We start from the raw sequence: 25,026 nt of genomic DNA on the forward strand, positions 1-25,026 counted from the left end.
TAAAGTTTCATACGCCGAAAGTTTACACCAGTTGAAATAGTTTCCATACATTCGTTTTAATAGGTTTCAGCACGGTTCCATACATTAAGGTTCAGCCCAGTTTCATACCTTTTAGGTTTCAGCCCAGTTTCATACATTTAGGTTTCAGCCCAGTTTCATACATTTAGGTTTCAGCCAGTTTCATACATTTAGGTTTCAGCCAGTTTCATACATTTAGGTTTCAGCCTAGTTTCGAACATTTGGTTTAAAACTAATATCAGACTGAAAGGGTTTTGTTAAACTGTTTCAATTTACCAGGTTCGGGTTAAGTTAATAGGTGTTGAAATTCGTTTTATGTAGTATTTGTTTTATATTTGGTAGTGATAGCGTAAACTTGTTATTGACTTAAAAAATTTTGAATTGCTCTTCAAATCCCAGGAAACTGGTACGAACCCGAGGATAAACATAATAAAACGTCCCCGCCCGGTTACACGTTACAAATGGTGGCTAGCGGTGGGATTTGTCTAGCATTTCTATAGAGTATTTTTGTACATATAAATTGTATTTTATCATGAATTCACATAGGAAAGATAGTGTTTTATATGATCCTGACATAAGTTTAACTGAGGAACAGTTAAGTCAGGAAATAGATATTTTAAATGCTGAATTAGAAAAATATCGGCATGTAAATTACGACAGATCAATTTCCCATGTTGATACACCCCGAACAGTTTTTAGACATAGTGATTCTGGGATAGGTTCAGTCAGGCGCTCCGAACAGTTGTCAAAACAAACAAACTCCCCGATTTATGAAAAAAATGTTAGTAGTAGTGTAAACGGAGGCGGTTTTTTGGGAGCCAGACCTAGATCTTCAGTCAGGTTTGAAACATCAACACCTGCTGCGGAAAAACAGACTTCGAAACATTTTTCTGACCAATTACAATTACCAATTAGTGACAAATTTGTCACAAAAAGAGCAAGTAAAACTGGTTTAACTCGTGATACCGGGTCTTATGAAGACAAACAATCCTATCCTTTGGATGGATACAAAATTAAGAACATAGTTAAGACTGCTACCTATGATAGGAAAGGCCCTTGGCTTGACTTTAGGTCACATTTCGATGCATGTTCCCAAATTAATAATTGGACGGACAAAGAGAAAGGTCTGTATTTGGCCGTTTCTCTCAGGGGTCAGGCTCAAGGTGTTTTGGGAAACTTAACCCAGGAGTCTAGACAAGATTTCAAAGAACTGGTAAAAGGCATAAGAAGAGCGTTTTTCTCCGTCTAACCAAACGAAATTGTACAGAACACAGCTCAGAGAGAGACACCAGAGAGCTGTAGAGACCTTGCCTGAGTTAGGCCAAGACATAAAAAAACTAACCGTGCGTATGCAACTGCACCAAACGAAGTGCGGGAGACTTTGGCAAAAGAACAGTTCATAGACTCTTTAATAGATTCGGATATGAGGCTCCGAATAAAGCAGGCAAGACCTACTGATTTAAATAACGCTATCAGACATGCAGTTGAGCTTTAGGCCTTCAACAAAGCCGAAAGCAAAAGGATTGAAGGTCAGGGGTTTTAACAAACTGCGTCTGAAAATACACACAGTGCTGACAGCATGACAAGTCAGCTTTTGAAAACCATGTCGGAGACATTAATAGAGTTGCAAAAAGAAATGAGAGACTTGAAACAAAACAATAAAGATTGGAAGCAGGGTGGAGCCCCGCAGCCGTTTCCATTTAGGTGTTATGCTTGTGACGAGGTAGGCCACAGAGCATTTGACTGTCCTACTTATCTAAATTTTCAGTATAATTATCAGCACCCTAGGTATCAGAACAAACCTAAAACAAGGTATACTAACCAAAACTATGGAAAGTCAGATTCGACACCGGGAAAAGTGGGGGTTCATAAACTATCTCCTGATGCAGGTATTTTCTTGAAAGCAAAAGTAAACGGAATTATCACAGATTTGTTAATAGATACCGGAGCCACAGTTACAGTTATCTCCACTAAAATGTTTCAGAAAATGTCAAATATGCCAAATTTAATTCCAACTGAAAGGGATATAATTACAGCTAATGGAGATTAGTTGCATGTGTCAGGCAAAACTGAACTTGAAATTGAAACTGACAAGTTCAAATGTACAAACACTGCCATAGTTGCTGACATTAATGTAGACTGTATACTAGGGTTAGACTTCTTGAGAACACAAGAAGCTAACATAAACATATTTAAGGGGACTTTAACTATCAAGGGACACGAAGTTAGATTTTATGTCCAAGGTCACATAGACTGTTATAGAGTTGCAATATCAGAAACTGTTAACATACCCCCTAGAAGTGAGATTGTTGTGAATGGAGCTATAACCGATGAAGTTCCTGACTCATTTGAAGTAGGGCTTGTTGAACCTACAGATGACTATAAGAGAACTGATAAAGCAATAGTAGGTAGGGCTCTTGTTGCAAAAAGTAAAAAACATTCCACTTCGACTTATGAATTTGTCTTCACAGATTCAAACTTTGTACGGTGGAACGATCATTGCTAAAGTAAGTCCGGTTGACAAAATTTCAGAGCCCAAGTTTAATTTAAATCAAACATCAGAAACCCCTGTCCCTTTACATTTAACAGATTTATACAATGAAACGGTACAGGATTTAACTAAGGTCGAGGCTACCAAAGTTCGAGAACTTTTACAAAAGTTTTCACACATATTTGCCAAACATGACGCAGACTTTGGAAGGACAAATATTGTAAAACATAGTATTGATGTTCAAAATGCAAAGCCCACAAGAGAACCTCCCAGAAGAGTTCCATATCATCTTCAGGGAGAGTATGATGAGGCTATAAATGATATGCTAGATAAAAATGTGATAGAAACGTCAACAAGTCCTTGGGCATCGGGGTAGGTACTTGTTCAGAAAAAGGATGGATCGACACGCTTCTGTGTTGACTATCGTAGGTTAAATAAGGTTTCCACCAAAGATGCAAATCCTCTTCCTAGGATTGACGATTCATTGAATCAGTTGTCCGGATCAAAGTGGTTCAGTACTATTGATATGTGTTCCGGATACTGGCAAGTAGAAGTCGAGGCTAATGACCGTCCTAAAACTGCATTTGCAACACGGAAAGGACTATTTCAGTTCCAAGTGATGCCGTTCGGACTTTGCAACGCCCCAGCCACTTTTGAACGATTAATGGAAACCGTACTAGCAGGCTTGCAATGGGAGGTTTGTTTAATATATTTGGACGATGTAATTATTTTCGGAAAAAACTTTGATGAAATGTTAACAAACCTTGGTTTAGTTTTTGAAAGACTTTCGGTTGCAAATCTCAAACTCAAACCAAGAAAATGTAAATTGTTTGCAAAACAGGTAGAGTACTTATGTCATATTGTTGCAGAAAACGGGATCTCAACTGATCCAAAGAAAATTGAGGTTGTCAAAAACTGGCTGGAACCAACTACTGTTACAGAGTTGAGATCGTTCATAGGATTTTGCAGCTATTACCGCCGGTTTATAGAAAACTTTGGTAGCATAGCTAAACCTTTACACAGCCTTACACAAAAGGGTAAGATCTTTGCTTGGCCAGATGAATGTCAATGGTCGTTTGACAAGTTGAAAAGGTTCTTGACTAGTGCACCAGTGTTGGCACATCCAGATTTCAAGCAACCTTTCATTCTAGATACTGATGCAAGCACATACAGTATTGGAGCAGTTCTTTCGCAAATACAAAATGGACATGAGAGAGTTATTGCTTTTGTAAGCAGAAGTCTCACAAAAAGTCAGAGGAGATACTGCGTTACAAGAAAAGAACTGTTGGCAGCTGTTTGTTTTACACAGTACTTCAAACATTATTTGCTTGGCAGAAAATTCACAATAAGAACAGACCATAGCTCTTTGAAATGGCTCCTTATCTTTAAGAATCCTGAAGGGCAGATGGCGAGATGGCTTGAGGTGTTACTTTCCTTTGATATGGAGATACAACACAGAGCTGGTCGTAAACATAACAATGCAGACCCTTTGAGTCGTTTGCCATGCAAACAATGTACAAATTGTGGAAATCAGGATGACGATGCTAATATCATATGCCTTATATCAGGCAAGGAAACATCACATGGTGATGTTGAAGACAATTTAAGCATGAAAGATGCACAAAGTGCCGATTCTGATATACAAGAAGTTAAGACTTGGCTTGAAACAGACAGAAAACCAAGTTTTGAAGAAGTATCAGGCAAGAGCTACGCTGTTCAGTATCTATACAGTCAATTAAGTAAATTAATAAGCAATGATGGTTTACTATGTAGGAAGTGGACAATGTATGAATGTAACATTTCCTATTTACAAGCTATTGTATCCCTAAAACAAAGACGGAAGGTGTTACATTTTTGTCATGACACTAAAACATCTGGTCACTTAGGAGTTAGAAAGACTCTCAGTAAAATTAGACAACATTTTTATTGGCCAGACATGCAAAATGACGTAAGACGATACATTGCTGGATGTGAAATATGTTGGAAGCTAAAACATCCAATTAAAAAGAGGCAGGCTCCAATGCAGTTAGACAAAACGGGTGTTCGAATGCAAAGAATTGCAACAGACATTTTAGGTGAGCTTCCCGAAACAGAAAATGGCAATAAGTATATATTAGTTGTCTCGGACTACTTTACAAAATGGACGGAAGCTTTTCCAATGCCCAACATGGAAGCACAAACTGTTGCAAAAATCTTCGTTGAAAAGGTTGTTACTAGATTTTGGAGTTCCCCATTACATACAATCTGATCAAGGGAGGCAGTATGAAAGTAAATTGTTTCAAGAAATGTGCAGACATTTGGGAATTACAAAGACTCGAACCACTCCATATCATCCCCAGTCGGATGGTATGGTAGAATGGTTCAATCAAACATTAGAAAACATGCTCAGTGCTTATGTATCAGACAATCATAGGGACTGGGACAAACAACTCCCGTACGTAATGATGGCCTACCGATCAACAGAGCATGAGACAACTAGGATGAGCCCAAACATGCTCATGTTAGGTACTTCATTAGACTTGATATATTGCATGCCACCAGCTATAAAAACAACCCCTTCAAACATATGGGTATGGGAACTTCGTGAAAGATTAGAAGACGCCCATGCCTTGGTGCGCAAACACTCCGACGGTGCATCAGTCAGACAAAAGACATATCATGACCGCCGGACGTCATGGGAACGGTTTGAAACAGATGATAAGGTATATGTTTACTTTCCACAAAAGAAGAAAGGTTGTACACCTAAATTTACTTCTTTCTGGAGGGGGCCCTTTCAGATCTTAAGAAAAGTGTCTGAAGTTTTATACCAGGTGGACTGTGGTAGGAATAATCAACCACAAATAGTTCATTGTGATAGACTTAGGAAAAAGGTTGCACAATCGATGAGAGGAGAGGATTCATGTGATGCCAGTGAGGCACATGAAACAGATATAATTGAAGTTGAAAATGTTCAGGAGGTTGAAGAGTTGGTACAGGAGTCGTGCCGACCAAAACGAAATATAAGACCTCCAGCTAGATTTGATGATTTTGTTGTACAAATTGTTAAATAAAAGTCTTTATTCATATGTTTATATGTACAGTATATTTATATATATATAAAAGATAAAAAAATAATAATAATCATAATACAACTAAATATGTTTATGTATTGTTAGATTAACCATTAAGTTTCATTCTTGTTTCAGTACAAAATGCTTCTCACTAAAGTAACAGCAAGGAAGACAAAAGAAGTTAGTTTGGTGACGCCTTGTGTCCTCTGTCAAAAGGAGTTTGGCAGCGAGGAGGATTTGAAAAACCATTTACTTCTCTGTGTAAAATAAAATCTGAGATAAGATGTGAAGACTGTGAAACTATTTTTAAGAAGCAGGAATATCTGAAAAGGCACATGAAAAACATTCACGGAGTAGAGATTGCCAAAAGGAGTTACAAAGTTATTGAAAAGAAAGTTGGTGTTTCAGAAAGGGGACAAGATGATCTGGATCAGTATGATCCTGGGAACCTCATAGATGAAATTTCGGATGACAGTAGCAGTGCAGACTTAGATACTCCAGATGATTCAGATAGCGATGTGCAGGATTCTGAACGGAAAGCATGCTATAGTGGAGAAGGCATAGACGGATCAGTTGAAGATAAGGATGAGGAGAAGGAATATTCTGAAGAAGACATATCACAAAAGAAAGAAGATAAGAAGGTAGATCATACGCCAGATGACAACAAGAGTGACCCTACAGTTAGGAAAAGGTGTGCCCCACTACCAGTGTTGGCACCAACAAAGAGAAAGTCCCAGTCCTTCATACGAGGAGACAATGTTGAAAAAGAAGCGTGTGGAGAAATGACACATCATAAAACACAGAAGATTGTTACAAAAGAACAGGCCACACAAACCAACGTAGCAAAAGAAAGGAAAATGGTGAAGATTGTAACAACGTATGTTGAGAACGGTCACCAGACAGAAAAGGTTGAGGAGCATGAGACAGTTTGCATGTTATAAGAAATAAATATATGTTTATTGATGCAGGAAGCGTCATATATATTAAAACTGTATCATAAAACTTGTTTTTGATTTCTGTTGTTATAAATGTATATGTCCGTCCGTCGGATGGGGACGTTAAATCCGAGGTCCCGTGTTCAGGGAGTACCACGTCCTGTGCACGTTAAAGAACCCTTTACAACAACTCTTAATGAGGGGTCCGTAAGTGGCCTGTTGTGAGGCAAAATTGTTTTAAACCGGTTTTTGGCAACACAATTGTTCAAGTGGTATTCAAAATAGAATATTTGAAATGGTTATCTAGTCAAAATTTGATTTAAGTTCAGTACTCAGTTGCTTGTATGTACAAATGTGAATTAAAAAAGGATATTTAGAAAATAGAAACTTAACTAACAAAACAGAAAGTACATGCTAGAAAGAGAGAGAGGCTGACAGGGACCCCAGAACTGTAAGTAGGCTAAGGTACCCCTAGGTCCGCCGCTTGCCGACGGATTGTTGTAGGAAAGCTATTAGTTGGTTGTCATGGTATAACCCTCGGTGTACAAACAGTTGCTGGGGGAGGTATTCTGCGGAATTAGTGGAAAAATTGAGGTTAAAAGTAGGACCTTGATATGGTGTCAGCTAGTTGACGAGAACGGTTTTGATTGTGTTTTTATTTAGTGAGTACAAATTTGTAAACTCATGCGAGGACGCATGAAGTCGGAGGCGTGGGTAGTGTTACGAATGTACAGTTTAAGAATGTTATAATATATCTACAGTTATATATTTTCCGATACCTCTATGAATTTCCCATTTGATCTTTTTATCATTGAAAACAGCATCGAAATCATCCCTTTATCCTTGGTTGCTGTAATACGCTTTACCTGTACAGGTGTTGCTAGGGTGCTCTCTCCGAGGTCCGCGTTCGAAGTATAAATAGTGGGTAGCTATTCAGTTCAAGTTGTCATTTGTGCCGTAGACATAGTAAGAAGTAGAGCAGAAAGGTATGACAGTTAATTGTTTAAGACGAGTAGCAGGATAAGTCAAACAAAGTGGAGTGTTTGAAACCTGCTGAGAGGATATCGAGTGGAGTGTTTGAAACCTGCTGAGAGGATATCGATAGGAAAGTTTTGGTTCAGTACAAGTTGTCTAAACAGGGCTAGTGCTAAGATTTTGCGTTCCACATCTCTCACTATTGTAGTGAGTGTTTGCTGTTAAACCATACCTTAGTGCTACCCTGTTATTCCAACAGTTTTATACATATATTTAAATAAAGTTTCATACGCCGAAAGTTTACACCAGTTGAAATAGTTTCCATACATTCGTTGTAATAGGTTTCAGCCCAGTTCCATACATTAAGGTTCAGCCCAGTTTCATACCTTTAGGTTTCAGCCCAGTTTCATACATAAAGGTTTCAGCCCAGTTTCATACATTTAGGTTTCAGCCAGTTTCATACATTTAGGTTTCAGCCAGTTTCATACATTTAGGTTTCAGCCAGTTTCATACATTTAGGTTTCAGCCTAGTTTCGAACATTTGGTTTAAAACTAATATCAGACTGAAAGGGTTTTGTTAAACTGTTTCAATTTACCAGGTTCGGGTTAAGTTAATAGGTGTTGAAATTCGTTTTATGTAGTATTTGTTTTATATTTGGTAGCGATAGCGTAAACTTTGTATTGACTTAATGATTTTTGAATTGCTCTTCAAATCCCAGGAAACTGGTACGAACCCGAGGATAAACATAATAAAACGTCCCCGCCCGGTTACACGTTACACTTGGTTGACCTACCAATTAATTGTTTGTTTGATTTGGTTCTAACTAGCATATAATATTTATCACTTGACGTTAATCAATCAACCAATCCATTTATTCATACATCCGATTTTGCTTAACACACCCAGTACTGTAACGCATACGTTAAAGTATGTAATGTTTGCCTCGTGTCACTGAGAATGTTTTTCATTTATTTATCAGCAATCTCTTTTCGTTCCGATAGCACTTTGCTATTTCGTCAGTACACTTGTTCAATCCTTTTTTTTATGAAACTTTCAATTGTTCGACTTTGACAAAAAATACAAACACATACAAGGATATGTTTTAATGGGGATAAGTATTCCACTCCTTTTAGTAGTTATCGTCATTCAATGACGATTTTTACCAAAATTTGGCTTTTCGTGGTAAACTACAAATGATATAGTAGATAAAGAGATAAACCGTCAATAACAAAATAAGTTCTACACACAAGTTAAATATTCGAATTCAGCAGTTGCATACTAAAAGACCATTTTAGTCATGATAGTTTATTTTGTGATTGTGGCAAAAACTATATTAGACAGAGAGTAGCAGCAAAGATAAGATCTGCAAATAAGTCAATTTGACCGACATCGTACTGCGAATACTTATAGGTGTTATTATAGGAGTTATTGTCCTTCAATAACGATTTCACCCATTTTGCGTTTTGGCTATAATCATAAAAACTATAATTGATAGAGAAAAACTTTAAAAATCAAATACCTAAAAAGAGGAAAATGTGTTGAGACATTTATCCGCTAAAGACTTAAAACTGTAAAGGTCACTAACTAAACTGATTGATTGATTGCTCCATTAATGTCCAGTGGCAAATATGTCATGGATATTCAGGACGAGTTGTAAAGTTGGTCGACCGCGCGCGCGCCGGTAACAAACGTTAAAAAAATAGAATGACACTTAAATAAGATGGTACGTTCGAAAGAAGCATAAAGTATGCCCTACAGGAATAATGTTACCACCCCCCCCCCCCCCCCAATCCCCGGCCACTTTTTCTCTACGGTAGACGAATGCAAAAAACAAAACAAAACAACACAAAACACAAAAAAAAAAAAAAAAAAACACACACAAAAAAAAAAAGAAATTAAAAGGTATTAATGGCCATCTATAAGAAAAGAAGATATTCACTAATGTTGTTTATAAATTATCATTGCAGCCAAAATTTCTAGGTTTCGTTCAGGCTGGAATTTAATACCGTCTGTTTTTTTAACTGGAGATCAATTCAATGCACTTTAATTCTTTGAAATTGTAAATGAGGTTATTTTGCTTGCCGTTTTATTTGTATCCTACGTTGGACCCCCTTATTCTAAGGGGCGTGTCTAATTAGTCATGCCCTATAAACTTTTTGTAAATCGAACCTCAACTTAAGGATGTAGTCTAGAAAAATCTAGAATTTGAATATTATAATTCAGATGAGCATTAGTTAAAGAACAAAAATAAGCTAAAAATATTCATAGGTTATGGAACTCCTTTTTAAGATATTTGATTTTTAAAAAATGGCGGGAAAAGGCTGATTTGGACTTTTACCTTATATTTAGCATTGGCATTATTTGGGTCTCAAATCGTAAGAAAAAAAATCTAGAATTTGCCTGAATTTTGGTTATGACCGTTTTATGAGCTATTGAAGTCTTCTATGAAAAGAAAAGTGTGTGATATGGGGCAACATATTTTACCCTGTATCGTAGGAAAAGTCCCAAGGAGTCCGAACATCTGACAAAAATTCATAAACCTGATCTGACTACATCCTTAATTAAAGACCTACACCGGGTTGATAAGTTCGGGGTACAATAAGTAAACAAAAGAGATCCTTTATGCATAAAAATGAGATCGTCTTAGATATATTTGATAATTATTTTGCATTGAATAACAATGAAAACTGCACGGACAGGTTTTTAAGAAATTACAAAGGAATACTGACCCCGAAAAATACAAGGTACAATGATGTTATAGCTACAGTATGAATATAACCTTTATCAATTAGTCTATTGATAAATACATAACAAACTGTTGTAATTCGGGAGACGAATTCGAATTTCCTACTTCTTCGATATAGTGTTTAATTTGTCCAGAATATTGATAAAATATGTGTCACTGGACATTAAGCAAACGATAATCAATTAATAATCACTGCAGACTTTTTATGGTGAATTATCATTTTTTGTATGGCAATAATTGAATACTAGATTTCCTGTTTCTTTCTGGCATTGCCAGTTTGTTTTTTGACTTATGAGTTTGAATATATCTTTGGTATCTTTCGCCTCCCTCTAACCATATCTTCTGGTTCAATTCGGTTTTTTATTATTACCACAATTATCATTCAAGAGTTACGAACCTTGATATGACTTGAAATGGTATGAACGGTTATTGGATGATTGCTTAATATTTCAGCTCATAATTAGAAGGTCATTAGAACTTTGAAGTATTACTACCTAAAATGAAATTCAAGTAAAGTTCATTGTGCAGAAATATATAATTCCGGAGTAAAGGACCTTGGATTTTGTCAAAATAATAACTGCTGCTTCGGTGATAACTTTAATTTGAAGAAATACTCTAGTACTTAACAACAGGTCGACTTCGATTTTAAGCATTGACGTTATTAATATTCCTGAGCAGAATAATGCCCTTGACTGATTTTATTCTGTCTTCTTAACATGTTAGGCCCATATCATCTTTTATTCATACAATTTAATGTTCCTTGTTATTTTTTCATATGAACCAAAACTAAAGCAGTGTTTAGAAATTATTCACAATAAAACGATGAAGTGTCTTCCAGAAGTCATATTTTGACAGAACGAAAGTTGAATTTTCTATTTTTAAAAATATCACCAGTAATTATTTCAAACACCGTTTATTGATGAGCACCTTTCTTTTCAAATTTATTTGTAAAACTATTTGGTTGTTTGTGTAAAACCATTTAGGACTACAACCCTGAATTGAACTGAAACAATGATATAAATAACATCGAAACAATCATTTGTAAGACAATCAATGACATATTGTATTTATATTTAGGTCTAAACGGAAAGATAAAAATGGGAAACGCACAAGATCGTGTAGGTATGTTCAGTAAGAGGAATATTAGACGGTATCACATGCAACCAGAAAAAGTAATGGCGACGTCGTCATTATCAGTTGGAAGTATCCAAATGGTTGACTTGGGTAAAAAAAAACAGGACGTTTGCTAAAAGTACGTTGGTTTTTATGAAGGGCCGTTCGGGTCATAATTCATTTTGTTACACGTACGCTAGAAGTACGCGTAACAGGTCGTTCACGTACCCTAGAGGTACACGTAACACTTTGTTCACGTACCCTAGAGGTACACGTAACAGTTTGTTCACGTTCCTAGAGGTGTGCGTAACAGTTTGTTCACGTTCCTAAAGGTGCGCGTAACTGTTTGTTCATGTACCCTGGAGGTACCCGTAACTGTTTATTCACGTACCCTGGAGGTACGCGTAACTGTTTATTCATGTACCATGGAGGTACACGTAACTGGTTTTTCCGTGCAGCTAACTGCAACAGAAACCTGTCATCCCTTGTCCTGAATAATGAATTACCTTTCAACATCATTTCATTATCCCCCAACCTCAAACAACTTGCAACAGAAGAATAAATGTTTTGTGTCAGGAAAAGTATAAGTATTCACCAGGAAAAAATCCCCATGAAATGAATGCAGATATCTAAAATTATAACGGAAAGAAATTAATTATCCTTTAAGGATGTGTATTGGATAAGGGAGATAACTCTGTTAAAACCGCTTGAAATTTGGCAACAAAATTTCAGTCCTGGTATCTATAATGAGTTTATTAATATTGGTAAAACACAACTTCTCGGCAAATTAACAATTCTCGCAATAACTCTTCAATGGATTTTTAGGTTTCAACTAGATAACTTTGCAAAAAATCTTACAGTACTTAACATGTTGTCTCTTTTTCTAGTTGCGGTCCATTTTCTGTTTCTCATTCCTGTGTTGCTTTCTGAGTTTTCTTTGATGTGTTTGAGACCGTTGTTTGTCTTTTTGATTGTTGATCGCCTCTTTTTTTTATTGTTTTTTCTGTGATTTAAATATTCTGTGTAAACAAGTTTTAGTGTCCTTTTTGGTCACATAGCTCCTAACATGTCTATGTATTTATACATCCCTAGCTTTCAAATAATTTGGTGTGAGGCCTCCTGATCGAGGTAAATCCCTAAAAAGCAGTTTGGACGCAAACAATTTAATAAAGTGTTATCTATGTCAATAACATAACTGTATTTACGTTACTTTTTCTATAAACACGGATCGATAATTCCCTTCAAGACATGCTGCGGTTGTGAAATAGTGCGATAGGAGTCAACTTTTATTCTGATTTATCAATGCAATTGTTACAGTATATAGTTTGACACTTTCCTTGGTAAGTATTTATATTGGGAGAAGGTTTTTTTTCATATGAGAATGAGTATACGATTTTGAATAAAAAGAATGACAAACAGCATAAACGTAAATTTGATAGTACTAGTATCCACTTCCACAAGTATTTTAATAGCGAAGACGTAAGACCCCAAAATCATACTTCCTGCTGGCATAGACATGAAAATTCCTTTAAATTGGTCCTTTTACAAAAATAAAGTTTGAAACAATTAATATTATTTCCGGGATATATTCAAATACATGATTATTACTTCCTTTTAAATAGCAAAACTGATACTTTGATAAAAATCAAATAAATACTAGTGTTTGTCATTATTGCTCTTTGTGTAAAAGATATCTTAAAACCATTCAGTACACATTTAATAAAAATTATCGTTATATTTCTTATCTTTGAAATGTCAGGTAGTTCGCAACCCAATACCAAGAAAGGTAATGGACCGTCACAGAAACCTTCCCCATCAGCCAGCGCTACATGTAGTACAAAAGGACAACGACATAGACATAAACAACTCGAGTCAAGACAAAAGAGACAGAGATTTGTTCAGATCGGAAATATAGCTTTCAGTGTTATAAAAGGGGACATAATACAACAAACGGTATGTACTAGTACATTGAATATACTTTTGATTAGACATTTTTTTTCAAATTCAATGTAGTAAAAACTGTATTTCATTCACTTTTTATACGTCAAGAAAGGAATGTTGACGTATTATGAGTCACTGTGTCACCGTTAATGTCCGTCGGCGGGCGTTATTTTTCTTCGCAATGGCTTTATTCGTATAAGACCGATCCATAGGTGTAATCAAAACAATGTATGGTCCTTTTTGAAGCATGTTTTGATAAAGAATAAGATCTATAAGTAGTTTTAATTCTATTTTTAAGATGGAATTACAATTCTGCAAATAAAGTTAGATGTACGTTTAAAGTACATGCAACTATGCGATATATATTGAGATTCCATTAGATATGCATATTATAATATGTATAATGAAGTCAATAAAATATTGTAATAGAATATCACAATGTAACTAGCGACAGTAGAAAAAAGAGACGGAAGATACCATGGTGACATTCAAAACTCACAAGTCGTAGAAAAAGTGAGAAAACCGTGGTAAACAACGAAAGACGACAATAAGCTAAACAAGTCCTCAAAACACTACATATAAAACAAAAGACCCAGGGCGATCTAAGGTGCTCCGACATTCAAATCTCACAAGTCGAAGAAAAAGTGAGAACACCGTGGTAAACAACGAAAGACGACAATAAGCCAAACAAGTCCTCAAAACACTACATATAAAAAAAAAAAGACCCAGGGCGATCTAAGGTGCTCCGGAAGGAAAAGTAGATCCGGCTCCTCCAAGTTGTAATACATTTTGTATAGGTTAATGTTTAAAATAACATCATGAGGATCCATGAGGGTAACTTGAGAAGAGTATAAATGGATCACTAGTGTGAGAAGTATTTTTGAAGATACTTTGTTACTGTCAGGTAGTAAAATTTTGAATGGTCAAGAATATGTCAATATTTGACATTTATTAAAGAGTGACATTCAACGGCGTCTACAAGTTGAAATTATCCTACTTTGGTTGCCTGAAATTAACGAGTTACCCTGGAGTATTGTTTTAAAAATAAATCTGATATATCTTTAGAACCTGATCTCATTATGTTTTAAGTTAACAAAACCGAAATCAAATTTGCAAATTACACATTTCGAATACAAAATGTCCTATCGAAACGGGGAAGAACACAAATAAACCAAGAAATGATCATTACTGTCCACATTCTTTGGCGATGAAATGAGTTATCTTTTATTTTGTAATCTGCGGACATCACACGATTACAAAACAAATACATCCTACGTTACTACACTGACTATCCAACAAAATCTAAGATTGCTGTATATTTACTGTTATACTATAACGGATTGTAATACATTTTCTTGTAATTATCTATTTCCTTCGTATTATTTATTTCCTTGTTTTCTTAAAATATTTTACTATTGTTTATTTACGAAACGTATTGTATCGGATGGACGTGATGCATTTGTATTGTTGTTCGTTTATGTAATTTTATTTAATATGTACTTTACTACAATAATGTGTATGCTTGTATTCTGTCCCGTAAATTATAAATGTGAATGTGAGCTTAATGACAAAAAGATTCAACGTTTGAGTAGTGTAAATTTCGCCGCGGAAATTAGACACACGCGAAAATTCTCCAATACGTTAGTTACACGCAAGAATTTGATAATTTAAAATATAATTATATAAAACCTGTTCAGTACAAAATAGAAATTTCTTAACCTTATTAAACATTTCTCATAAATACAGACTGATGTATTAGTTAATAGTGCAGTACCAGATTTAGATCTAAGTAAAGGGAGAGCATCCAAAGCTTTAGTAGAAGCTGCAGGGAAAAGCATACAATCAGAATGCACGAACCAGTATCCGTCTGGTATCAACAGCAAGACAGTGGCAATAACTGGTCCCGGCAATCTTCATTGTAAGGCCATATTTCATGTGACATTACCAAGATGGAAAGCTCAGGGAGACGAAAAGGTAGTGTAACACTATTTCTTCAGCATTGATTTAATATACAAATAGAACTTCTTTTATATGTAAATCAGTTACCGGTAATGGAAATCAGTACTCTTTGTAAAAATTCGTTTTCCCAATATCTTTAATTATAAAGTAAAAAGTGACTCAAATATTTTTTCGACATAATTGAGAGTGTTTTAAAAGGATTTCCTGTTGTTTAGAAAATACAATTTTGTAATATAAAAATAAGGAGATCAGGTATGATTGCCAATGAGACAACTATCCACCAAATACCAAAGGATTAGGATGTGAACAACTATATGGCACTGTACGGCCTTCAGCAATGAGCAACAAATCTTACCGTATAGCATGCCGTAAAAGGGCCTTACACGACATCATTTTGATACTGAAGTAATATTCAAACTCATGAGTCGAAGACAAACTCACAACTCCATGACAAAAAGTGAAAAACGAAGAAAACAGTCTACAAATCACAAATTAAAACTGGAACCCAGGAAGGATAAGCAGATCGTACTCCACATATGTCAAAATTTAAATGGGAAAACCAACAGCCTGATTTATACTAAGATAATACACGAAAAACAAATAAGGACACATATATAAATAAAGAACGAGGCAGGGCTAGTTTTATTTGTGAGCGCTCATTCATTTTCTAATTTCTAGAAATCTACTTCCTGAAATTTGAAAAAAATGTATTCTAATACCTTTTGCGAAAGCTCAATTGCCTTAAAATTTTCACTTGCTGTATACTTTTCAGAACATAGATCTCGTTGTACGTAACTGCCTGGTGGAAGCGAACAAACAGAAACTAACATCGGTGTCTTTTCCTGCACTTGGAACAGGATTCCTGAAATACCCACCAAGGACTGTAATTGCTTCAATGTTCCAAACTGTGGAAGATTTTACAAAAAAGACTCCCAATTCAACAGTCAAGGTTGTGAACTGTATCGTTTATTCTGAGGACGATGAAACTTATAAGGTACACAAAAATATATAAAAAGAAACTATATCAAATGAATCTCGCCCGTTTGTCAGGAAAATTTTTGAAATACTTATTATTTTATATCATTTTACAAATACTATTGGATGGAGACAGATCATAATAAGTGGACACGTTACTTTTCAAAAACATATTTAAGTTTATAGATCTAAGTTGAAATGAACAGGATTTTAACTCTAAATGCATGATGAATATAAACTATTTTAACTTAAGAATGTAAAGCTTCGAAAATACTTAAGGATGTACACCTCTGAGGAACCAAAAATTGCTAGAATTAAAATTTTTTTCTTAACCTGATTTTTGGGTTTATATGACTGTAAAAAATAATTGGTGAAGAAAAAACCATATGGTGGTGCACTTCTTTTTTATGCAACAGTAATTTGAAAGTACCCAATTTTGATGATTTTTCCATTTTTCATCGATTTTTACCCATTTTTGGGCTATTATCATGAAAAAAAATCACAATTTCACAATTAAACTTTTTTTCATACTTTCGCTACAGATGAAGTTGACCAATCTGAATAAATTTCACTCAAAAAACTATGGGTAGGTGTTAATATAAGAAAGTTTTATAAAATTTTGTTGCTTTTTCGTGTCAAATTTACCATGTTGTCAATTTTGTAAATTTGGGATTTTTCTCTTTTTTTCGAACAAAAAGCATATAATTTCAACTTCTTTGTTATAAATGATTGAAAAAATACATATATAAGAAATTTGAAAAGAAAAAAATTGATATGGGATGTACATGTATCTGGTAAAATCATTTCTTGTACCCCTCACCCATTTTCTCAACATTTTAGCTAACAAGGCTGACTTGATTGGTTATAAAATTTGAAAATTTTATTACTCAAAAACTACTTATTGTTAATACACAATTTTTTCACAGAGTTAAGTTTGATTATAATATTTTGTGAATTCATTGATATTTTCCACTTGTATCACATGTTTTGGAAAAAATTCCAGAACGAGATTTCAACGAGACTGAAACGTCAGAAGAATACATCCTTAAACACGTTTACATATTTTTGCCTTTGAATGCTAATTTTATATTTGTGATTTTCAAATATAGGTGAAATGTAAAATTTTAACTTATGTGCAAGACTTTTTAGGATTTGTGCTGTCATTTAGTTGTTGTCTCTTTGACGTATTTATACATTTCTTTTTATTCATATCTAATTTAATATATATCTTATTCAATAGTCATCCTTCAAAACGTTGTTTGCCTTACAGGAATTTCAAGAAGAAGCAATATCAAAGGCGACTAGTAAAGGTAAAGTAGTATAAACAAAATGTGACATTTCCAATTGAGTTTGCCAAAATGTTATTCTTATCATGCTATCCCTAAAACAATGTACAAAATTTGGTCCATTTTCATATTTTGCAAATTTAATACAGAAAAAAAACACTGATAAGTGTTTTGAAAGAAGACTATATACTAGGCCTTTAAATAAAATCAAGAAGATACCATTATAAAATACATAATGGAAAAAAAAATGAGAAACTGGGTTAGTCGTGCTCGTTTTCTTGATACCAATGAGACAACTATCCAACAGTATACGTATTCAAATGAACCAGGTTTAAGCACCTACGGAATTTCAACAATGAATAAAACCCATACTGTATAGTCAGGTATAAAAAGGCCCCTTCATGAAATACTACGAAACAATGCAAACGAAAAAACCAAAGATTTATAAAAAAACAAAAAACAAAAAAACAACAAGTTTGAGCTTTCTAAAAAGCTGTGGACTGCTTCGCTGTATCCTAATTTAAGGTAACATGTGTGCATGTGGTTATTGATTTAGTATTGATATTTTTAGATATTGATTGATATAAAATGGATGTCTTAGACTTGGAAGATCAATTTTTTTGTATATATATTAAGATGAACTTTTCTGAAATTTTAAATTGACTGTTCAGTGTTTAGTTGTTAATGTGTTTTTGTGGAGTGTGGGTTTTCTAGTTCTTTCAGCTGGTCATTGACTTGCTGTTTTGATTGCTAGTTCTGTATATAATTTATTTAGATATATATGAATGTTTAGGTATGTTGATTAAGAGTTACATGAATGCTTGCAATGTGAAGCAATAACATATAATTGTAAACAGCAATAAATATTTAGTTTCAGTGAAAATGATGTTGTTCTACTTTAAGAGTGTGCGTTATACACCCATGCTTTTAAAACTTTGTTCACTTTACTTGTTGAAAATTAAAACATTTACAAATAGACACGACTCTGGAGGTGTGCCTAGATTGGCAGAAGTTGTAAACTACAGATAATGCATTTTCGACAAAATTGTATAGGAACATTGTTTAGCAAAACAAATCCTGCATATTGCAGATTAACAAAGCAAATATAACACGTATTAAAAATTGATATTTCAATATTGAATTTCAGTGTGCAATAAATGCATAATAAAACGAACATGAATTAATGACAGTTGATCGGAACTAAAATACACATAGTTAATTTTCCGGCATTTGGTGTCTCATCATAAGACGAGAAAAGTCTGTAATTCTTTATCTCATTTAAGCTAATAGCTGTTGCTGTATCACAGCCGCATCATAAAGCAACCAATCAGAATCTATATGTGATAAGTAATTATTTCAAGATGGCGTGTATACCGATTGAAACTAATAGCTCCGCACCGTGATGCGAAACAAATATGACAGACAGCAACAAATGTTAACCACTGAATTACAGACTCCTGACTTGGGACATGCACATACAGGATTAAACATGTTTGTGAGCGCTCAACCCTCACTAAACCTTAGTCAGTGGTGTAACTTAAAAACAAACTGTAAAAATCAAATGGAAATTGTTTGACTCGTCCGATCGACACGAAGCATAAAAACAACAAGAAAATAAAGACAAAAGTAATAAAATGCCGTTCCAGAAGAGTACTCACAATTACTGAAATGCAGGTTCAAAAGCAATATCAATTAATAAACAAATCATTTTATCCCAGAAAAATATCATTAACGTGTAATTTGATTTTTTTCGTTAAATCTAGTATTAAGTGTCAAATCTTAGATCCCGTAAAACTTTATGTGAAATGGACACCAGTAAACATGTGGTATCTGTAACATAGTTAAAGGGTGTGTTATCAAGTGATAAAATTGTGCACTGTACATAAGGATCGTAACGTTTTTAATGGCGACAGCAATATATTGAATATGGGATATGTTTATATAATGAAGTCTAATGATGCCCTGTAGATGTGTAAATATTCACTGCTTCATGTTTTAGATTCTCTTTTGTATATATATATATATTTAATTTGCCGTCAACTAAATGTAATAATTTTATATCTTTTTGTTTAACTTAATTTCAAAGGTCTCAAAGAAATAGACATGGTAACCCAAAATTCTCTGGATGCAAACATTGGCGCCATCAGTGTTAACATTACAGTAGGGTCTATCATAACTGAAAAAGTAAGAATAGTTATTTTTAAAAAGACGATGCTTACAATATATTTAGGAGAACACACTATCGATATTGATTGATTGTTGATGTTTAACGCAATTTTCAGCACTCTTGGTCAAATTGTGGCGCCCTGTTTTTTTTATACAGGGATATGTCAGTACTTTGGAAACGCATTTAAACCGTTCAGTAGTTCACACCGGTCAAAACTTATTGTTATTATGTTATATTAACTACAGTAAAATCTTATCAAAGATACCAGGCTTATAATATTGTGTTCTTTATACTCGTATTCGGGTATATGTACATGCACAAAAAATGATGTTTCAGACTTTAAACATATATACTAGTAGTTTTCTAAACATGCATTTTTGTAAGATTACCTGATAAAAATGAACTGATAAAAAAGAACAATTTGCAAATAGCTATTACACAGAACATATTTTCAAATGTCTTATCTTTAGTAAACCATACATTTTAAGATATCGTTTTAATAATCACCGTATCAGTACATAAGATATCATATAATTGGTACTTCTTTCCGTTGTTTCGTAGGCTGACGTGATTGTAAATAGTTGTCCCTCTGATATGAGACTTGATACAAGACCAGGATTAGCAAAAGTCATGTATGATGCTGCAGGAAGTGGATTAAAGACTGAAATTGACAAAACATATCCCAATGGAATAAAAATTGGGGACCTAGCTGTGACTGGCGGTCATTCACTACATTGTAAAAAGCTCTATCACGGGTGTTTGACACCTTTCTATGCAAAAAAGGAAAGTGGAATGCTTCCAGAGAAGGTTTGTATTATAACCTTTAACTTTAGATTTAAGATCAGTGAAATTACATGAAGATAATTAAAATCTATGAAGTATTCAATGTTTGACGTTAGCCATTTGACCTTCATTCAAAACTGAAATTAAATGGACGGAGGCTCTGATAATTTCTGACATGTCGTCTAAATATACATGACTTCTTTTTATTCTAATCAACCATTTATCAAACAGACAAAAAATCACATTATTTTATTGCATTTGTTGATTTGGATAATCGATAAGGTAACTATATATAAAACTCCATAGAGTGTCGATCAGTTAAATGTGTTAATATTTTGTAAGAAAACAGTATTGAAACAATAATTCATATTTTTTCTTTCAAAATACTATATGTCACTTTTGTGTTTTGCTAGATTCTGCAAAATTTTGTAACGAAATGCCTAAACGAAGCTAATAAGTATTCTGTCAAAAGCATAGTCTTTCCAGCACTGGGAACAGGCTTTCTGAAGTTTCCACCCAAAACTGCTGCTTCGAATGTTATAAAGGCCATTAGAGACTTCCAGATGAACAATGTACAGTCAAGTGTTAAGACGATTAAGATTGTTATTTTTGGTGGAACAAACGATTGGACCTCCATTGAGCAGGTAAATGCATAATTATATTGTTTTATTATGATATAAATCGAGAATGATTAGTTATTTTTTTGCTGGCTCCTCTCATCAGAACAGTTTTAGTCGACATCACTTTGAACAAGAAAACAATCAAAAACCCTCCTTTTCTTCAGGTTATGAAATATTGATTTTCACTCCATTTTTTTGTATATTATTTTTAAGGACTGAATAAACATTTTCATATGACATTCAAACAACATAAAATAAAATTGAGACAAAGAGAAAAAAGCTCAACTACTGCTTAGAACTAAATCATTAAAAAACGAAAACACACATGTCGATTAAATTTTTGATGGGGCAGACAGCTAAAACGCAAGGCGAAAGGAGGAAGTAGAAGGTGTGAACAGAGATGGTAGGAGTTGGCTTGAGTGAGAAAAATATTTCCTCAGTTTATAATACATAGCCGTAGACAAGTTTCAAATATTGTAGCATTTTTATTTCGGAATGAAATAAAGTTTTATGTACGATTGGTTGATACTTAGGTAATGCCTTCTTTTAAATACTGGACATAAATTTCAGATATAATGTTTTACATAATTGATAATGATTTAAAAGTGAAAACATTCTTTGGTCGTCTTTTTTTCAAACATTAACATCCGATATATAATAATTTTATCCTCGTCTCATGGGTTTTCGTACTATAAAGAATTTATTGTGACGTCACAATTTCCATTGAATAAGCATGCATAGTACGAATTCATACGACATACGAAAACATATAATCTGACCATAAGTCTTCAGCAAAGCACAAATATTCTCTAGGACTGTATGCAGAATTTAGAAAAACTACGATATCGAGTATCATAGAAAATATTTTTTCCTCAATCAACATACCTTTACACCCTTGATAATAAATGACAAAACAACAGTTTGCAATATTTCTATTATTCTGTGATCGAACCCGCAATTTGACAGGTCTTATTCTTATTCGTATCCGGGGTCAAGTCTGAGTCATACACTTATTGTAAATCTCTGTAATTAATTGTCAAATATCGACCTTGTAACATTGACCGAATTAAAAGAATTTGTTCACCTTACTTTATCTTATTGGTATGATTTTATGTAAAGAAAATATCTACAACATGGTTTGATATGAAATCATTTGTAGTACTCCTTGCTTGCACAGAAAATTAATGTAGACTACAGCATTTTTCATGAATAAGGTTATGAAAATTAATATGAAATTCAAGATGCGGACTGTACAAGTTAAATTACATTGTTTAACTGATACTATTTTTCATTGTAATGTATTAATTTTTTTTCTGCAGGCGTACGTGTTAGAATTAAATTCAACAGGACAAGGAGGTATACTTTACTTATTTAACATTTATAAACTTTCTAACTTGACTGCATTGGATATAGTTTTAAACAAAATGTATCATTGAAAAAACAGTATTGAAATATTAAGTCATTCGTATTAATACCTGTATACTACCCATTATATTGTTTCTTAATCTGATATTGATCGGGTTGTAACAGGGTCGTTCATGGAATGTTATGTTCATTGGATGAAAACAATTTACTGCACTATAACGTTCATTGTATTTTCCATAATAAGATATTTTAATTAAATCTTTATATTGATCATAGTCCCAGTTTTGGAAGGTTTTGAATTAAAACCTCTGTTCAAATATTTTTGAAGTGGGTTTGAAGTGGACTCTCCTACTGCACCTTTGATTTTTTTCATACACTTTAGCAACTGAATGTAGTTTGTTTATAGTACTAATTTTTCAGCCACAGCATGCGCAGCTCCACCACCACAAAAAATACCAGGACGAGGAACGAGAGCTTACCTTGCTCATAAATATCAAGAAGAGCCAAGACCACCACCATATTGGACACACTTTAAAAGTAACCAAACTATAAAGGACTGGAATACATCCCAAAAAGGCAATCCTTGCAAAGTTACCAGCGTTGATACAAAAACATACCAATCAATTGCAAAGGCGTTCACTAGTACTGGTGGATCAACAATAGTCAAAATAGAAAGAGTTGAGAATATATTACTATATGAGAAGTATATTCAGGAATGTCAAAGAACATTTCGTAAGGCGTTTGTTACTCAACTTTGTACTCCCCTCCAAAATGTGAAAAAATCATCTGGCCCTGCACTCACATTAAAATACCTAGATCAAGAAATGACTAAACACTTACACGAAGAAATCAATGAGTTTTATTTGTTTCACGGAACTAAAGTAAATGCAGTTGATGTGATTATACAACAGGGTCTAGACAGTCGGCTGGCGTCATCTGGACTGTTAGGTACAGGTGTGTACACTGCAGAAACGGCATTCAAATCTGCAGGCTATACAGGTAATACTTTCTTCACGTGCTGAGACATTGATTTTGCTCAGTTCTCCATTTTTTCACAATTTTTCTGAGGTAGTTCTCGGAAATCGCAAGTCAGACGTACTTTATGGTCTAGAGTTTGCTAGTCTTACATTTTATATTGTTCCTAAAATATTTTGTTTGTTTATTTAGTTCCTACAGAGGTACTTTTAATGGCATGAAAGGTAGTACTACTTATCCTAAAGGAAAAATGTTTCCTTATTATTTTCTTAATTTAATTTAACGTAACCATCGGTTCACAATGTAGAACATTTTTTTTTTATCATTCGTTTTTACAAATAAGTTCGCAACTACTTATAAATTTATATATAAATGAATGACAATTCATAAGATATAGATCGTCTTTTTTCGTAAAACATACTACAGTTAAAAAAAAATATTTAAAGAAACATTGGTTATTAACATCATTGTTAAGTGATGCATGTATCTTGTACACAGAAAGGAAACGAGCTGTTAATAGTCAGATTAAGTAGTATAATGCAGAAAAACCTTAATTGTATTAAGCAATGGAGATTATCAACAAACAGAACGTGATAATGAACATTTGGTATAGTACACTTAACTTGTTTGAATTTCAACTGTTCTTGAATTTGATCATAAATAGAAGTTTTACAATTTTTGTTTTTTCTGACTTATATCTTATTCTCGTGTCAAATGAAGTATTTTTATAGTGTACTTATAGAATCCAAAGCTTCATATGTTTTCTAACCACTATCACATACACAATTGATATTTATTTCAGATCAAAATAAAAATGGAGAGAGTAAGATGTTTCTGATGAGAGTTTGTTTAGGAGATATTTTCATAACAACTCAGATGACGACGTTCAGACGTCCACCATGCATGAAGTGCTATAATGAAACCTGTATTAAACACCCAGAGCTCTTCGATTCGGTGGTTGCAGAATTTGGTAGCAGAAGAGAATTTGTAGTGTACGATAGGGTCAAATGCTATCCTGAATATATTATAACATACAAATGATCAAATATCAATTAATACATTTTGTCTGAATATTTATGAAGACTTGCGCAAAATGTTGATTTCTATTCCAATATGTATCATTCAATTTCGAGAATTTTATATTTTCCTATCTTATCTATATATATCTGAATAAAATGTTTTACTCTTGAGACGCAAAAATGTATGTACAATCATGATGAACTTTTTGAATAAAACAAAGGAATCTGTTTGTTATTTATTTTCAGTACGTGATAGTGTTTGGGATTAACTCCATTAGTGGCACTCTTGCCCCCACCCCCAAAACAAAACAAAACAAAACAAAACTGGAAAGCTAAACAAAAAACAAAGACATTCGAGAGCATAAAAGAGGGGCGAAAGATACCAAAGGAACATTCAAATTCATAAGTCGAAAATAAACTGACAACGCCATGGGTAAAATAGAAAAAGACAAACAGACAAACAATAGTACACACAATACAAATAGCAAACCAAACACTGAGCATCAGTAAGAATAAACCTTGATCTAAATAAACTAGTCGCAATCATCAAAGGTAAACTTTGATTCAATTTCGTAAATGCATAATCATGTTCGTTTTAAACAATAGC

General features: G+C 33.9%; 1 protein-coding gene across 1 annotated transcript; it reads left to right on the plus strand.

Moving 5' to 3' along the window:
- The first annotated feature begins 13,006 nt into the window (after positions 1 to 13,006).
- LOC127716716 (protein mono-ADP-ribosyltransferase PARP14-like) lies at positions 13,007 to 24,647 on the plus strand. The gene is made up of 10 exons (XM_052222962.1): positions 13,007 to 13,282; positions 15,017 to 15,244; positions 16,002 to 16,223; positions 17,475 to 17,514; positions 19,577 to 19,674; positions 20,219 to 20,464; positions 20,854 to 21,084; positions 22,380 to 22,416; positions 22,846 to 23,424; positions 24,203 to 24,647. Exons 1-10 carry the CDS (start codon positions 13,082 to 13,084, stop codon positions 24,439 to 24,441), a joined length of 2,121 nt encoding a protein of 706 aa, XP_052078922.1. The 5' UTR covers positions 13,007 to 13,081; the 3' UTR covers positions 24,442 to 24,647.
- Positions 24,648 to 25,026: the final 379 nt, after the last annotated feature.

The sequence above is a fragment of the Mytilus californianus genome, unplaced genomic scaffold (genome assembly GCF_021869535.1).
Source record: "Mytilus californianus isolate M0D057914Y unplaced genomic scaffold, xbMytCali1.0.p SCAF_9, whole genome shotgun sequence".
Taxonomy (NCBI): Eukaryota; Metazoa; Mollusca; class Bivalvia; order Mytilida; family Mytilidae; genus Mytilus; species Mytilus californianus.

Bases quoted from the DNA above. Each gene is read 5' to 3' on its own strand.
- LOC127716716 (XM_052222962.1), top strand. From the start codon at position 13,082: ATGTCAGGTAGTTCGCAACCCAATACCAAGAAAGGTAATGGACCGTCA. The intron at 19,675-20,218 runs GTAAGAATAGTT...GTTGTTTCGTAG, and splicing joins GGTCTATCATAACTGAAAAA to GCTGACGTGATTGTAAATAG. The intron at 22,417-22,845 runs GTATACTTTACT...CTAATTTTTCAG, and splicing joins AAATTCAACAGGACAAGGAG to CCACAGCATGCGCAGCTCCA.